This window comes from Carcharodon carcharias, chromosome 34 (genome assembly GCF_017639515.1).
Source record: "Carcharodon carcharias isolate sCarCar2 chromosome 34, sCarCar2.pri, whole genome shotgun sequence".
Taxonomy (NCBI): Eukaryota; Metazoa; Chordata; class Chondrichthyes; order Lamniformes; family Lamnidae; genus Carcharodon; species Carcharodon carcharias.
In genome coordinates, this window is record NC_054500.1 from 16,701,853 (window position 1) to 16,716,833 (window position 14,981).

The window sequence follows — 14,981 nt, forward strand, 5'->3', positions numbered from 1 at the left end:
AAAGGACAGGGAGGGGGAGGGGGAAGGAGACAGAGAGGAGAAAGGATGGGAGTAGCGAGAGGAAGTGGGGTGAAGGGGAGAAGAACGAGAGAGGAGGAGGGGGTATGAGAGGGAGGGGACAGCCAGAGTGAGGGGGAGAGAAAAAGAGAAGGGAGAGTGGGAGTGCAGGAAAAGAGGGTGAGAGGGAAGGGAGATGAGGAGGAAGGAACAGGGGTAGGGGGAGAGGACGAAAGGGAGTGGGAGAAGGGAATGCCAATGATGCTTACTGAATGTCACAGGCTTGATGTGACAGACCACATGAGACGGAAGATGAAGCTGCTGATAAAACAGATGCTTAAACATTAGGAAAGGATTCTGTAGCTGCCGAGCGAGGCAGACAGTTGGTCCTCTTTCTCTGCTTCTTCTAGGAAGAAGTCACATGGACTTGAAACGTAAACCCTGTTCCTCACTCCTCAGACGCTGTCAGACCTGCGGAACTTATCCAGCATTTTCTGTTTTTAATTTCTCTTTCTCTGCCATGGGTGGGGGTAGATTGATGACGTTCTTCCTTTTGAGATAAATCGTGACCCACGGTGCAGGAAGATGAAAGAGGCAGAAGCAGGGGTGCTATCGGGCCACTGTGAGCCACTGGGACCTCCCATTTTGTTATCAGAGGAATTCCTGTCTGCTTTAACTCGGTTTTCCTGGCCATGCAGCCTCACCCTACTCCGTGCAGCTACAGCACAAACACTTTAATAAAAAGAAATGGACTTCCCCCCGCACCCCCCACCCACCTTCACCCTAGTTCCCAAATTTAATAATATGTTCTCGAAAGGTAGTTGGATGTTTACTTGAAAAGGAGAAATGTGCAGGGACTTTCAAAGCTGGGTCAGATGTGATGGGTCAAAGGGCCTCCTCCTGTTGTGCATAATTCTATGATTCGTACTGGGGTCCAGTTCCAGGAATGCTGCCTGGCTCACCCTGTGAATACATTTTCTTGTGCCAAGCCTGGACGCTGTGGGGTGGTGGGGTTGGTTTGGTTGGGGGGGGGGGGGGGGGAGGTGGACGAGGGGGGTGCTAGTGCTAGCCAATTTGGTCATGGGGGGTTGGGTGGGCATCACAACTGAGCCTGGCCCTGCCCTTGTCCTATACCCAAACCTGCACAGTGGTCGTTACTAGACATTGGTGATCAGAACCTGACTGATTATTTTCCCCTCCTGTCCCCAGCCCAGAGATGCTGAGGACTTGAGTGAGACGAGCATGGACAACAGATCAACACTTGGGGTTTTACTGGTTTGTTTGACCTACAGGATGTATGTAACCTGTGAACATCTTTGCACATACTTGTCATTATTAAGGTTTCAGTTAAAAAAAACCTCTCTCTCATACCCCTCATTGTAAACCACTCAGTGATAACACTCTCTATGCTACACCCCATCCCCAGTATAAGCCTCTCAGTTATAATACCCTGCTACATCCCACCTTTAGCATAAAACGCCCCTGCACTTTCCCCATCATACTGTGGAGTTGGGTCCTCCGACCCCTGAGTGGCGCTGTCCCCGATGCCATTCGATCCTCCGGCCATTGGAGGTCGCACTTCAGGTCCTCCTATCCCTGAGTGGCGCTGTCCCCCATGCCATTCGATCCTCCGGCCATTGGATGTCGCAGTTCAGGTCTTCCGACAACTAAGTGGCGCTGTCCCCCATGCCATTCGATCTTCCGGCCATTGGAGGTCGCACTTCAGGTCCTCTGACAACTGAGTGGCGCTGTCCCCGATGCCAATCGATCCTCCGGCCATTGGAGGTCGCAGTTCAGGTCTTCCGACAACTGAGTGGCGCTGTCCCCCATGCCATTCGATGCTCCGGCCGTTGGAAGTCGCAGTTAAGGTCCTCCGACCGCCGGGAGGCGCTTTACCCCGTTTCCCCCCGCTGCTCGGCGGTCCTCCAGCCGGCGGAGGAGTCCTCCGAGTGCAGCAGCACCCCCCAGCGGCCGGAGGGCCGGACAGCGGCTGCCTGGGGTGGGGGGGGGGGGGCCGCAGGGGGTGGTGTGTATATTTTGCGGGACCGGCGATGCGGCTTGGGCCTCCCCTTTCGCTTTAGCAGCTGCTCTGATGGCGTCGTTCCGCGCGCTCGGGGCCTTGCGCCGGTACTTTTACACGCATTTCGCCCGCAGGAGGTTCAACTTGTGCAGCAGGAGCCGCAGCCAGAGCCAGACCCCGAGCCAGAACCGGGCCGGGCCGAGAGCAGGAACCGCGAGCTCGGGTACGGGGCATCCGGGGGTGACCGAACTGGACAGGGCGGATGCCTGGGTGAGAAGAGCTGGGCGCCGATGAACTAAAACTGCAAATAAGGGAAATGTGATCAAACATAGAGTGGGACCGGTAAATTAATACAAATAAAAGCTAAAAGATACTATATCTAAAGTATACTGTATAATGAAACAAAATTAAATAATTTTTAAAGATAAAACAAATTTAAAATGCAGCAAATACATTGCGCATTATATAAATATAATATAGATGTACAAAATAAATATATATATATAGGTAGGTGATATTGTGGGTTGTTATCATCAAAGCTGTGTTTAAACCGTGACGGATGTAAACTTATCGTGACGGGCGTGTGCGTGAAGGATGTAAACTTAGCGTGACGGGCGTGTGCGTGACCGTGACGGATGTAAACTTAGCGTGACGGGCGTGTGCGTGACCGTGACGGGCGTGTGCGTGACCGTGACGGATGTAAACTTATCGTGACGGGCGTGTGCGTGACCGTGACGGGCGTGTGCGTGACCGTGACGGATGTAAACTTAGCGTGACGGGCGTGTGCGTGAAGGATGTAAACTTAGCGTGACGGGCGTGTGCGTGAAGGATGTAAACTTAGCGTGACGGGCGTGTGCGTGACCGTGACGGATGTAAACTTATCGTGACGGGCGTGTGCGTGACCGTGACGGGCGTGTGCGTGACCGTGACGGATGTAAACTTAGCGTGACGGGCGTGTGCGTGACCGTGACGGATGTAAACTTATCGTGACGGGCGTGTGCGTGACCGTGACGGGCGTGTGCGTGACCGTGACGGGCGTGTGCGTGACCGTGACGGGCGTGTGCGTGACCGTGACGGGCGTGTGCGTGAAGGATGTAAACTTAGCGTGGGCGGATGTATGCGCGACCGTGGGCGGATGTCAACTTACCGTGACGGGCGTGTGCGCGACCGTGGCGGATGGACGCGCGACCGTGGCGGATGGATGCGTGAACATAGCTGAAATTGCCATCTTTTGGATGAGACGTTAAACTGAGGCTCTGGCCTGTGCTTCCCAGGTGGATCTAAAAGATTCCACAGCACCATTTTGAGGAGCAGCAGGGGAGTTTTCCCCGGTTCTGTTGACAGGTCACAACCTGAAACGTTCATTCTATTTCTTCCTCCACAAATACTGCCAGACCTGCTGTGTATTTCCAGCATTTTCTATGTTTATTTGAGTCCTCCCTGGTGTGTGGTCCTCCAGCCCAACATCACGAAAACAGATTATCTGGTTGTTGTCACATAAGACCGTAAGACATAGGGGCAGAAATTAGGCCACTTGGCCCATCGAGTCTGCTCCGCCATTCAATCATGGCTGATAAATTTCTCAACCCCATTCTCCCGCCTTCTCCCTGTAACCTTTGATCCCCTTACCAATCAAGAACCTATCTATCGCGGTCTTAAATACACTCAGTGACCTGGCCTCCACAGCCTTCTGTGGCAATGAATTCCATAGATTCACCACTCTCTGGCTAAAGAAGTTTCTCCTCATCTCTATTCTAAAAGGTCTTCCCTTTACTCTGAGGCTGTTGCCCTCGGGTCCTAGTCTCTCCTCCTAATGGAAACATCTTCCCCACGTCCACTCTATCTAGGCCTTTCAGTATTCTGTAAGTTTCAATCAGATCCCTCCTCATCCTTCTAAACTCTGAGTATAGACCCAGAGTCCTCAAACGTTCAAGCTCCATAATCAGCAAACTGATTGCTGCATTTCCTACATTACAACAGTGACCACACTTCAAAAGTAATTCATTGGCTGTGAAGCACTTAGAGACATTCTGTGGTTGTGAAAGGCTCTATATAAATGCAAGACCTTTTCAAAATGCTTTACAAGCAGTTAGGTACCTTTGAAGCGACGTTGTAATATAGGAAAACAAGACAGCCAATTTGCGCACAGCAAGCTCCCACAAATCATCTTTTTCAGCGATGTGGTTTGAGGGATAAATATTTTTTCTAGGATTCTCAGGAAGACTCCTCTACTCTCCTTTGGAATAGAGTCTGTAGGGTCGGTTATGTCCTCCTGAGAGAACTGACGGGTTCTCGGTTTAAACCTCTGGTGGTGCCACCCTTCCTGAGCACCGCACTGGGAGTGTCAGCCTGGATTAGGAGCGGGGCTGGAACCCACAAACCACTGATATAGAGAATGGATTAAAATAGTGGGTCCCGCTCGCTGCCCCTCAGTAAGTGGGATGCTGCTGGTTTACAAGGGCAGGAGTGCTCCTCTGTTAACACACAGTGCTTTTTGAAAAATCATTCATGAGACCTGGATGTTGCTGGTAAGTCTAGCATTTATTGCCCCTCCCTGATTATGTTTAACTGAAGCTTCTGGTTATTTCAGAGGGCAGTTAAGAGTCAGTCACATTGCTGTGGGACTGGAGTCACGTGTAGGCCAGACCGGGTAAGGGCGGCAGATTCCCTTTCATAAAGGACATTAGCGAACTAGATGGGCCTTTATGACAGTCCGTAGTTTCACGGTCACCATTACCGAGTCTAGCTTTTTATTCTGGATTTATTTAATTTCCCCAGCTACCATGGTGGGATTTGAACTGATCATCAGTCTAGGCCCCTGGAATACTCCAGTAACACAACCATCATTATCAATGGCTATCCCTCATGTCGAGGGATGATTCGTCCATGGGGATGGCTGAGTTTACGTGAGATGACAGTGTTTGCTGTGATAGCTTACGAGCCCTACATTAGCCTTGTAGGCTCTCCCACAGTGAGGACATTGGTTGTCAGTCGGGGAAGCAGTGGTGGGGATTGTTGGCTCAAGCAGCTGCCCCTCTCTCTCTTTCTTTCTTTCTCTCTTGCCGTTCTCTCCCAGTGGCCGCTCTTGTTGATTGGAAGGCCTTGCCACCATTTTTGATGACGCATCACCATTTTGGTCACGATTGGGCATCTGCTTCCCGTGCGTCGATGTTATTAGGGTGAACCTTTTAGGAGAGTTTGAGATCATCTTTGCAACGTTTCCTTTGGCCCCCATGTGAATGGGATCCCTGGCCAAGCTCTGAGTTAGAGCATGTGTTTGGATGTCTTGAGTCAGGCACTCTGATGACAGGTCCCATCCATCTCAGTTAATGTGAGACTAACATGGCCTCTGTACTTGATATGCCTGCATCTTGTTCTTTTGTCCTCCCACTCGATAAGTAAGATCCTTCTTTATTAGCATTAATGGGTCATTCTAGGGCCTTGATATGGTGTCTAAGTTCAAGTCTCTATACAGAACAAATTGATGGAGCTGTAGGCTGGTAAGCCTCCGGGTCCAGGTGGACGACATCCTAGGCTCTTAACAGAAGTGGCTAATGAGGTAGTCGATGTGTTGTTGTTAATTTTCCAAAACTGGCTAGATTCTGGAAAGGTTCCATTGGATTGGAAAGTAGCAAATATAACCCCTCTATTCAAGAAGGGAGAGAGGCAGAAAACAGGAAACTATAGGCCAGTTAGCTTGCCGTCTGTCATGGGGGAAGCTATTAGAATCAATCATTAAGGAGATTATAGCTGAGCACTTAGAAGGGGTCAAGGCAATAGGGAAGAGTCAGCATGGTTTTGTGAAAGGAAAATCATGATTAACCAATTTATTGGAGTTTTTGAAGGAGCAACATATGCAGTGGATAAAGGGGAACCTGTAGAAGTACTGTACTTGGATTCCAGAAGGCATTTGATAAGGTGCCACTTCAAAGATTATTACAGAAAATAAAAGCGCACGATCTTGGGGTTAACATATTAGCATGGATGAAAGATTGGCTGGCCTGCAGAAAGCAGAGAGTAGGCATAAATGGGTCTTTTTCTGATTGGCAGGATGTGATGAGCGGAGTCCTATAGGGGTCTGTACTGGGGCCTCAACTTTTTATGATTTACATCAATGACTTAGATGAGGAGATTGAAGGCATGGTAGCTAAATTTGCAGGTGACACAAAGATAGGTAGGAATGTATGTTGTGAAGAGGACATGAGATTGCAGATGGATATGGATAGGTTGGGTGAGTAGGCAAAGATATGGCAAATGGGGTTTAATGTGGGAAAATGTGAAGTTGTTCACTTTGGCAGGAAGAACAAAGAAGTAGAGTATTAGTTAAATGGAGAATGGCTGCATTATTCTGAGGTGCAGAGGGATCTAGGTGTTCTAGTACATGAGTCACCAAAAGTTAGTATGCAGGTGCATCAAGTAGTTGAGAAGGCTAATGGAATGCTATCCTTTATCACAAGAGGAATTGAACATAAAAGTAAGGAAATTATGCTTCAGTTATAAAGGGCATTGGTGAGACCACATCTCGAATACTGTGTGCAGTTTTGGTCTCCTTATTTAAGGAAGGATGTAAATGTGTAGGAGGCTGTTCAGAGGAGATTTACTAGATTGATACCTGGAATGAGTGGGTTGTCTTATGAGGAAAGGTTGGACAGATTGGGCTTATTTCCACTGGAGTTTAGAAGAGTGAGGGGTGATTTGATTGAAGTATACAAGACCTTGAATGGCCTTGACAAGGTGGACGTGGAAAGAATGTTTCCCCTTGTGGGTAAGTCCAGAACTAGGGAGCACGGTTTTAAAATCAGGATCACCCTTTTAGGACAGAGATGAGGAGAATTTTTTTTCACTCAGAGGGTTATGCGACTTTGGATTTCTCTGCCTCAGAAGGCGGTGGAAGTGGAGTCAATGAGTATTTTTAAGGCGGAGGTAGATAGATTTTTGTTGGGCAACGGAATCAAAGGTTATTGGGATTAGATGGGAACGTGGAATCGAAACACAAGTTCATCTGCCATGATCTTATTGAATGGTGGAGCAGGCTCGAGGGCCCAAATGGTCTACACCTCTTCCTATTTCTTATGTTGTTAAAAGAAGGGAGCAACTCCTATTGTTTCGTGTCAGGTCTGATATCACGATTCTCGAAAACAATGCTAACACATTGGATTGGATTCGGTGGTGTACCTCTTTTGGGATAGATAGTTTCCAAGATATGGGAACTGAGTGACATTTTCTAACACTTCGTGTAAGGTTTTTTAAAAATTTACAGTATGTGGGTGTTGCTGGCAAGGCCAGCATTGGTTGCCCATCCCTAATTGCCCCTGAACTGAGTGAATTGCTAGGCCATTTCTGAGGGCAGTTAAGAGTCAACCACATTACTCTGTGTCTGGAGTCACATGTAGGCCAGACCAGGTAAGGATGGCAGATTTCCCTCCCTAAAGGGCATTAATGAACCAGATGGGTTTTGAATTTAAATTCCACCAGCTGCTATGGTGGGATTTGAACCCACCCCCCACAGAGCATTAACCTGCCCTCTGGATTACTGTCTTCCCCCATCAGAGTTATAATCATTGGACTACTGTACCCTACTGGGCTTTTAAGGAAGTGCTGTGTGTAACTTGGTCTGTGGTTTTAAAGTTGAAACATCAATTCCTGTGGATAGACGTGTCTTGAAGTTGCTTAGAAAATTATTTTTGGTGAGAAAGATTTGTAGATTGGCAGCACCCCCTCTTGGTGGGAGACTGTAATTACAGTGTGACAGGTTTACATAGAAAGTCACCATTATCAGTGCATAGATAGGAGCTTATGATGGGAAAGTTTACAGGATGTTCAAGGTTTTCATATAGATTATATGGATCAATGTATTATGTGTGTTCAGTACATATATAGGTTGCCAGTTCACTGCTCTGGTCTTACAATATAAAATTATATTCCTATTTATTATATTACTACCCCACTTTAACTCATCATCTGCTGAAGACCTTACCCGTTGCTTTTTTTCCTCTAGACCTGACTAATTACATCAGTCTTCCACATTCTACCCTCCGTAAACTTGACGTCACCCAAAACTCTGCTGCCCCTGTCCAAACTCACACCAAACCCTGTTTGTCCGTTACCCCCGTGCTCGCTGACCGACATTGGCTCCTGGTTAAGTGAGGCCTAAGGACATAATGGAAGCAGGAGTAGGCCATTCGGCCCCTCGAGCCTGCTCCAGCATTCATTAACATCATGGCTGACCTGATAGTGGCCTTAACTCCACTTTCCTGCCCACCTCTCGTTAATCCCTGACTCCCTTGTGGATCCAAAATCTGTCTAACTCAGCCTTGAATGTATTCAATGACCCAGCCTCCACTGCTCTCTAGGGTAGAGAATTCCACAGACTAACAACCCTCTAGGAGAAGAAATTCCTCCTAATCTCCATCTTAAATGGGAGACCCCTTATTTTGAAACGCTTTCCCCTAGTTCTCGAATCACCTCTGGGGGGAATATCCTCTCAGCATCTACCCTGTCAAACTCCCCTCAGAACCTGTTTCAGTGGGATCAGCTCTCATTCTTCTAAACCCCAAAAGGCCCCCAGCTGCTCAACTTTCCCCCATAAGACAATCCCAGGAATCAATCTGGTGAACGTTCTCTGAACCGCCTCCAATGCAAGTATGTCCCTCCTTATCTAAGACAAAAACACATGCAGATTTTCGGTGTCTCCCCACACCCTGTTGTAGCAAGACGTTGATACTTTTATACCCCATCCTCCTTGCAATAAAGGCCAACATTCCATTTGCCTCCCTAATCACTTTTTGTGGATTGAGTTTGTGCAGCCGTGTCGGTAAAAGTCGACCTGTTGGTTTGAGCCCTTTGATGACCAGAACTTGTATCGTGCAGCCCAGAGAAGTGGGGAGGGGAAGGGAGGGGTATGGTGGGGTGGGGGGTGGGGGTGGGGGGGTGGGAATGCAGTCAGTGTTCCTGCAGAACAACCCAGTATTGGCTGGGTTAGTAGCGCCAGTGCATTAGCTGGACCTGTAATTCAGGGCTGCAGCAACACAAACTGAGGAAATGTTAGATTAAGTAAAAACAAAAAAACTGCGGATGCTGGAAATCCAAAACAAAAACAGAATTACCTGGAAAAACTCAGCAGGTCTGGCAGCATCGGCGGAGAAGAAAAGAGTCATGAGGACTCGAAACGTTAACTCTTCTCCGCCGATGCTGCCAGACCTGCTGAGTTTTTCCAGGTAATTCTGTTTTTGTTAGATTAAGTAGCTGGTTTTATGTTCTCCGTTCCCTGGGATGTTGCTGGGGTTAGTCCCGTTCTCTCCAAATCCAGTCTGCACCGAGGCCGAATGTGATGCTGATTTACTAATTGTCTGTGTCTTTAATTGCAGATGCTCAGGAAGGCCCATGAAACAGGTCTGGTGTCTTTTCTTAACCTTATGAAATTATTTTAAATAATATATACGTGATTTTTTTTCTGGCAGACAGATCTAAAATATGAAACCTTCCTCTGAAGGGAAGCGATTAGCTGGGCAATAGGGTAAGGGCTGGGGATTGAGACTAGATGCAAGGAGCTGGCACAGGCATGATGGGCTGAATGGCCTCCTCCTGTGCTGTAACCATTCTTTTACCTTTATTCATTCAGGGGATGTAGGGCTTTACTAGCTGAGCCAGCTTTTATTGCCCACCCCTAGTTGCCCTTGAGAAGGTTGGGGTGAGCTGCCTTCTTGAACCGCTGCAGCCCCTGTGGTGTAGATACACCCACAGTGCTGTTAGGGAGGGAGTTCCAGGGTTTTGACCCAGCGACAGTGAAGGAACGGTCAATATATTTTCAAGTCAGGGTGGTTAGTGACTTGGAGGGGAACTTGCAGGTTCATATATCTGCTGCCCTTGTCCTTGTAGGTGGTAGTGGTCATGGGTTTGGAAGATGCTGTCCAAGGAGCCTTGGTGAATTCCTGCAGTGCACCTATGATTTCTGCCTCAGTAGTTTGGTCTACTTTACTCGACTTTGACTTGGATTCATTGTTGGGGGACTGATGGGGTGGGAGTGGGGAGTGTGGGGTGGCACCCTATGGTTTTGCAGTACCTTCCTCAAACTCCCTATCACATAAAAAGGCACAGTTTCTTAAGTACTGGCTTGCTGCCCTGTGTGACGATTTAGCAATGGGAGCTGAGTAGGGGGTCGCACAGATTCTGTGCCAACCCTGCTGATCTCAGACTGGGTAGGAATTTGGGCACTGTAGCTGGCTTCCCTGGATCATGCTCTCACCAACTCCAGCTGGCAAGAGTTTTGTGTTAGGATGCCGGGAGAGGGTCAGGTTGTACTCGGCTGTGATGCCCTCATAGGTGAATAGCCCACCCATGCCGGCTGGGCTTGCTCGCGAAGGACGGCCAGTAACAGTAGGCATACGCGGAAATCCCACCCCAGGGAGAGTTGGCACCTTCCATGGGCGGAGGGAAGAAGGAAAGAAAGGGATAGGAGTTGAACTGTTGAATGTTACGTTGCTTCCCTTTCCCCATAGGATTTCTCTCCTGGTTTCGGAACGGACTGCTGGCGACTGGAGTGGGAGTGATATCGTATATGCAGAGTGATACAGGGAGAGAGGCAGCTTATGGTGAGTTACAGCACACCATGCGGCTCCACCGTGTGCCTATCCCTTAGTTTGTCCATCACAAAATGACAACTGTGTTACCCTGCCCCATGCCAGTTGCTTTGCCTTGAGCTTATGTGCCAATGAAGGTTTTACTTCCAAGCCTGTCAGCACCATGAGACTCAGACTATGGGCCAAGCAACAACAAATTTCATTCATATAGTGCCTTTAGTGTAGTGAAATGTCACAAGGCGCTTCACAGGAGCCTTGCCAAAGTTTGACGCTGAGCCACACGAGGAGATATTAGCACAGGGCAGCTTGGCCAAAGAGGTGGGTTGTAAGGAGCATCTTGAAGGAGGAGAGAGAGGCAGGGTGGTTTAGGGAGAGAATCCCAGAGCTCAGGGCTCAGGCAGCTGAAGGCACAATCATCAATGATGGAGCAATGAAAATTGGGGGATGCACAAGAGGCCAGAGTTGGTCAGCTTCTTGGAATGCTAAGGTATGTTGACAGTCTCACAAACGATGTTATTGAATGAAGGCTGATATGACTGCACCAACATCAGTGATAGCTTTTAGTTACTTGCTCTCAGGGTATAGATGACACAGGCAAAACTGCAGTTACTGCCCAGCCTCTGTTGGCCTGGCTGTGTAGGTTGGTCTTTAATGGCGCTAGATTTCTTCAGAGGCTGTTAAAAATCACCTGTGTACTGTAGGACTGGAGGTACGTGATGCCCAGACTGGGTAGGGGACAGCAGGCTCCTATTTCTGGAAGGACATTAGTGACGATATTCCAGCAGCTTTCATGGTAGTTAGTTCTGCTGCAAGCTCTCAAAGTGTATGGGCTGAGTAATCTTCACACCTCAGGAATGAGCTTGTCTAACCCTGTGCTGTACCTGTCCTGGGAGTGTTTGATGGGGACAGTGTAGAGGGAGCTTTACTCTGTGTCTAACCCCGTGTTGTACCTGCCCTGGGAGTGTTTGATGGGGACAGTGTAGAGGGAGCTTTACTCTGTATCTAACCCAGTGCTGTATCTGCCCTGGGAGTGTTTGATGGGGACAGTGTAGAGGAAACTTTACTCTGTATCTAATCCTGTGCTGTATCTGCCCTGGGAGTGTTTGATGGGGACAGTGTAGACGGAGCTTTACTCTGTATCTAACCCCATGCTGTACCTGTCCTGGGAGTGTTTGATGGGGACAGTGTAGACGGAGCTTTACTCTGTATCTAACCCCATGCTGTACCTGTCCTGGGAGTGTTTGATGGGGACAGTGTAGAAGGAGCTTTACTCTGTATCTAACCCCGTGCTGTACCTGTCCTGGGAGTGTTTGAGGCAGTATAGAGAGAGTTTTACTGTTGTGGGAGTCATGGAAGTCCACAGCACAGAAAAAGGCCCTTCGGCCCATCGAGTCTACGCTGGTCAAACAAGTGTCCAATTATTCTAATCTCATTTTCCAGCACTAGGCCCATAGCCTTGTATGCCATGGCATCGCAAGTGCACATCCAAATACTTCTTAAATATTATGGGGGTTTCTGGCTCTACCACCTTTTCAGGCAGTGAGTTCCAGATTCCCACCACCCTCTGGGTGAAAAAATTCTTCCTCATATCCCTCTAAACCTCCTGCCCCTTACCTTAAATCTATGCCCCCTGGTTATTGATCCCTCCACCAAGGGGGAAAGTTCTTTCTTGTCTACCCTATCTATGCCCCTCAGTTTTATACACCTCAATCATGCCCCTCCCCCTCAATCTCCTCTGCTCCAGGGAAAATAACCCAGTCTATCCAATCTCTCCTCATAACTAAAACTCTCCAGCCCAGGCAACATCCTGGTAAATCTCCTCTGCACTCTCTCTAGTGCAATCACATCCTTCCTATTATGTGCATTCCAGAACTGCATGCAATACTCTAGCTGTGGCCTAATCAGTGTTTTATACAGTTCCAGCATAACTTCCCTGCTCTTATATTCTGTGCCTCGGCTAATAAAGGCAAGTATCCCATATGCCTTCTTAACCACCTTATCTACCTGTGCCACTACCTTAAGGGACCCGTGGACATGCACACCAAGGTTCCTCTGATCCTTGCTTCTTGCCAGGCTCCTACCATTCATCGTGTATTTCCCATGCCTTGTTTGTCCTATCCAAGTGCATCACCTCACACTTATCCGGATTAAATTCCATTTGCCACTGAATAGCCCATCTGACCAACCCGTCTATATCTTCCTGTAATGTAAGGCTGTCCTCCTCACTATTTACCACCCCACCAATTTTCGTGTCATCCATAAACTTACTGATCAACCCTCCTACATTCAAGTCTAAATTGTTTATATATACCACAACAAAAAAGGACCTAACACTGATCCCTCTGGAACCCCACTGGACACAGGCATCCAGTCACAAAAACACCCTTCTACCATCACCCTCTGCTTCCTGGCACTCAGCCACTTTTGGATCCAATTTGCCAAATTGCCTTGGATCCCACGGGCTCTTACCTTGGTTATCAGTCTCCCATGCAGGATCTTATCAAGTCAACCATGTCAAATGCATTGCCCTCATCTGCCTCATTTCCTGGGTAACTATAGTGGCTGCACTTTAAAATTATGTAGCTCAGTGTAAAGTGTTCTGGGCTGTTTGACATTATGGAAATTGGTTTATAAATGCAAATTCCTTATGATACAATTATTCACTAAGCTATCACTGAGGGGCTGTGCATCGAATGCATTAAATAAAGCAAACACTTCCCTCTTCTCAACCTAAAGGCAGTGTTTTTTTAAATTGTCAGTGGTTGCTTTGGGATGCCCTGGGGTCATGAAAGGCACTGTGAAAATGTGTACGCTTTTCTTCTTACCCTCACCAGTTTTGCCCTCCTTGAATTTTAATGCCCATTTCCTAACTCTGACCTCCCGCCCCCATCTTTTCCCAGGATTCTTCATCCTCGGAGGAGTCTGCATCTCCTATGGGAGCGGCTCGTATGTCGCTAACCTCTTCCTGCTGAGGAGGATGATGATGCTGTCTGTGCCGACGGCTTTGGTGAGCGGCCTGGTGGTGGGGGCGGTGGCCCTGTTCTGGCTGTGCGCCGTCTCCCTTTACATCGGGCGGCTCGAGGTGGAGATCATCCACGACGAGGAGTGCGAAGACTGCAAATCGAAGGAGGACAAGAGCAAATCGGACAAGTAACAAGGGCGGAAACAGAAGTGAAGCTTGAGTGGTTAAAGCTGGCTCTTGCATGTGTAGAAATCTGTATATACGTTTTATGGCTGCACAGGATTTAAGGTTCCTACATTGCAGCAATTGTCGACACATCAAAGGTACCCCATTGGCTGTACAGCACTTTGGGACATCAGACATCATGAAAGGCGCTATATAAATGCAAATTCTTTCTTCTACTTAATCATGGGGTTAAAGAACAAAACAGTAATTTGAAGAGCACGTGATAGGAGTTCCTTTTTATTTTGTTGCTGCAGTAGCTTGGAAAGATACTGAGATGTACCGATCTGGGAGGTTAACCTGTCTCTTTGGTTGCACAGGGAAAAGGAGCCACTGCAATCCAAGGCTAACAATAACCAAAATCCAGCCGGGATTCCTTTTCCTGATCATTACTCAATGACACTCCCACCTCCCCCGGCCGCCCTTCCCTTCCCCAATGTCAGTGTCCCAAATGTAACCGGCACGTTTAACGGATGAGGATAGGCTTGAGCTTGGCTGCTACCCCCTCACGTGGTCGAACAGCCCACAGCTGCTCGTCGCCTAGACTCCTGCGTGGAGAGTGGTTGTCAGGGCAGACGCTGGAGGGAGGCAGCGAGACTGTACCCAGAGTTAGTTGAGCTCCTTGAGGAAAGGATATCGGGAATAAGCAAAGCCCAGCTTGCAATGCTCCGAAAGGTCTTCTGCAATGTATTATTCTGTAGTCTTACTCCCTATTGATGTCCGTGAACCTTTTATCGCTCATTGCTCTTTTTGCCCTCTGCTTGTGCCGTTCTCTTTCAAAGCTTCGGTGTGCTAAAGGCAACCTCCTATCTTGGGGCTATTTATCGTCACCTCTTTGGGATTGAGAAACCTCGGAGCAAAGCTCCAGGGGCCAGACACTTAACCGCTGAACACTGAACATTTTAGCAAGTGGTAAAAGCAAAATACTGCGGATGCTGGAAATCTAGAACAAAGCAAAAATAGCTGGAAAAACTCAGCAGGTCTGACAGCGTCTGCGGAGAGGGAGACAGTTGACATTTCGAGTCCGTATGACCCTTCATCAGAACTGATGGTCATACGGACTCAACGTCAACTGTCTCCCTCTCCGCAGACGCTGTCAGACCTGCTGAGTTTTTCCAGCTATTTTTGTTTTTATTTTAACAAGTGGCTTGCGTTCTTCTGCATTTCAAAGCAAACAAATGAAATAAAATGCAGGTTTCAG

At 48.1% G+C, this 14,981-nt stretch overlaps 1 protein-coding gene across 1 annotated transcript; it reads left to right on the forward strand.

Annotated features, from left to right (window-relative positions):
- Nucleotides 1-2,005: 2,005 nt before the first annotated feature.
- Nucleotides 2,006-14,769, forward strand: tmem160 (transmembrane protein 160). Its single transcript, XM_041179249.1, has 4 exons — nucleotides 2,006-2,287; nucleotides 9,385-9,409; nucleotides 10,516-10,608; nucleotides 13,497-14,769. Exons 1-4 carry the CDS (start codon nucleotides 2,090-2,092, stop codon nucleotides 13,748-13,750), a joined length of 570 nt encoding a protein of 189 aa, XP_041035183.1. The 5' UTR covers nucleotides 2,006-2,089; the 3' UTR covers nucleotides 13,751-14,769.
- The last annotated feature ends 212 nt before the right edge of the window (nucleotides 14,770-14,981 follow it).

What these genes read in the sequence shown, in the direction of transcription:
- tmem160 (XM_041179249.1), top strand. Translation starts at nt 2,090, where the DNA reads ATGGCGTCGTTCCGCGCGCTCGGGGCCTTGCGCCGGTACTTTTACACG. An exon ending in TGGACAGGGCGGATGCCTGG is followed by an intron (nt 2,288 to 9,384) that starts GTGAGAAGAGCT and finishes CTTTAATTGCAG; the next exon opens with ATGCTCAGGAAGGCCCATGA. An exon ending in CAGGAAGGCCCATGAAACAG is followed by an intron (nt 9,410 to 10,515) that starts GTCTGGTGTCTT and finishes CTTTCCCCATAG; the next exon opens with GATTTCTCTCCTGGTTTCGG.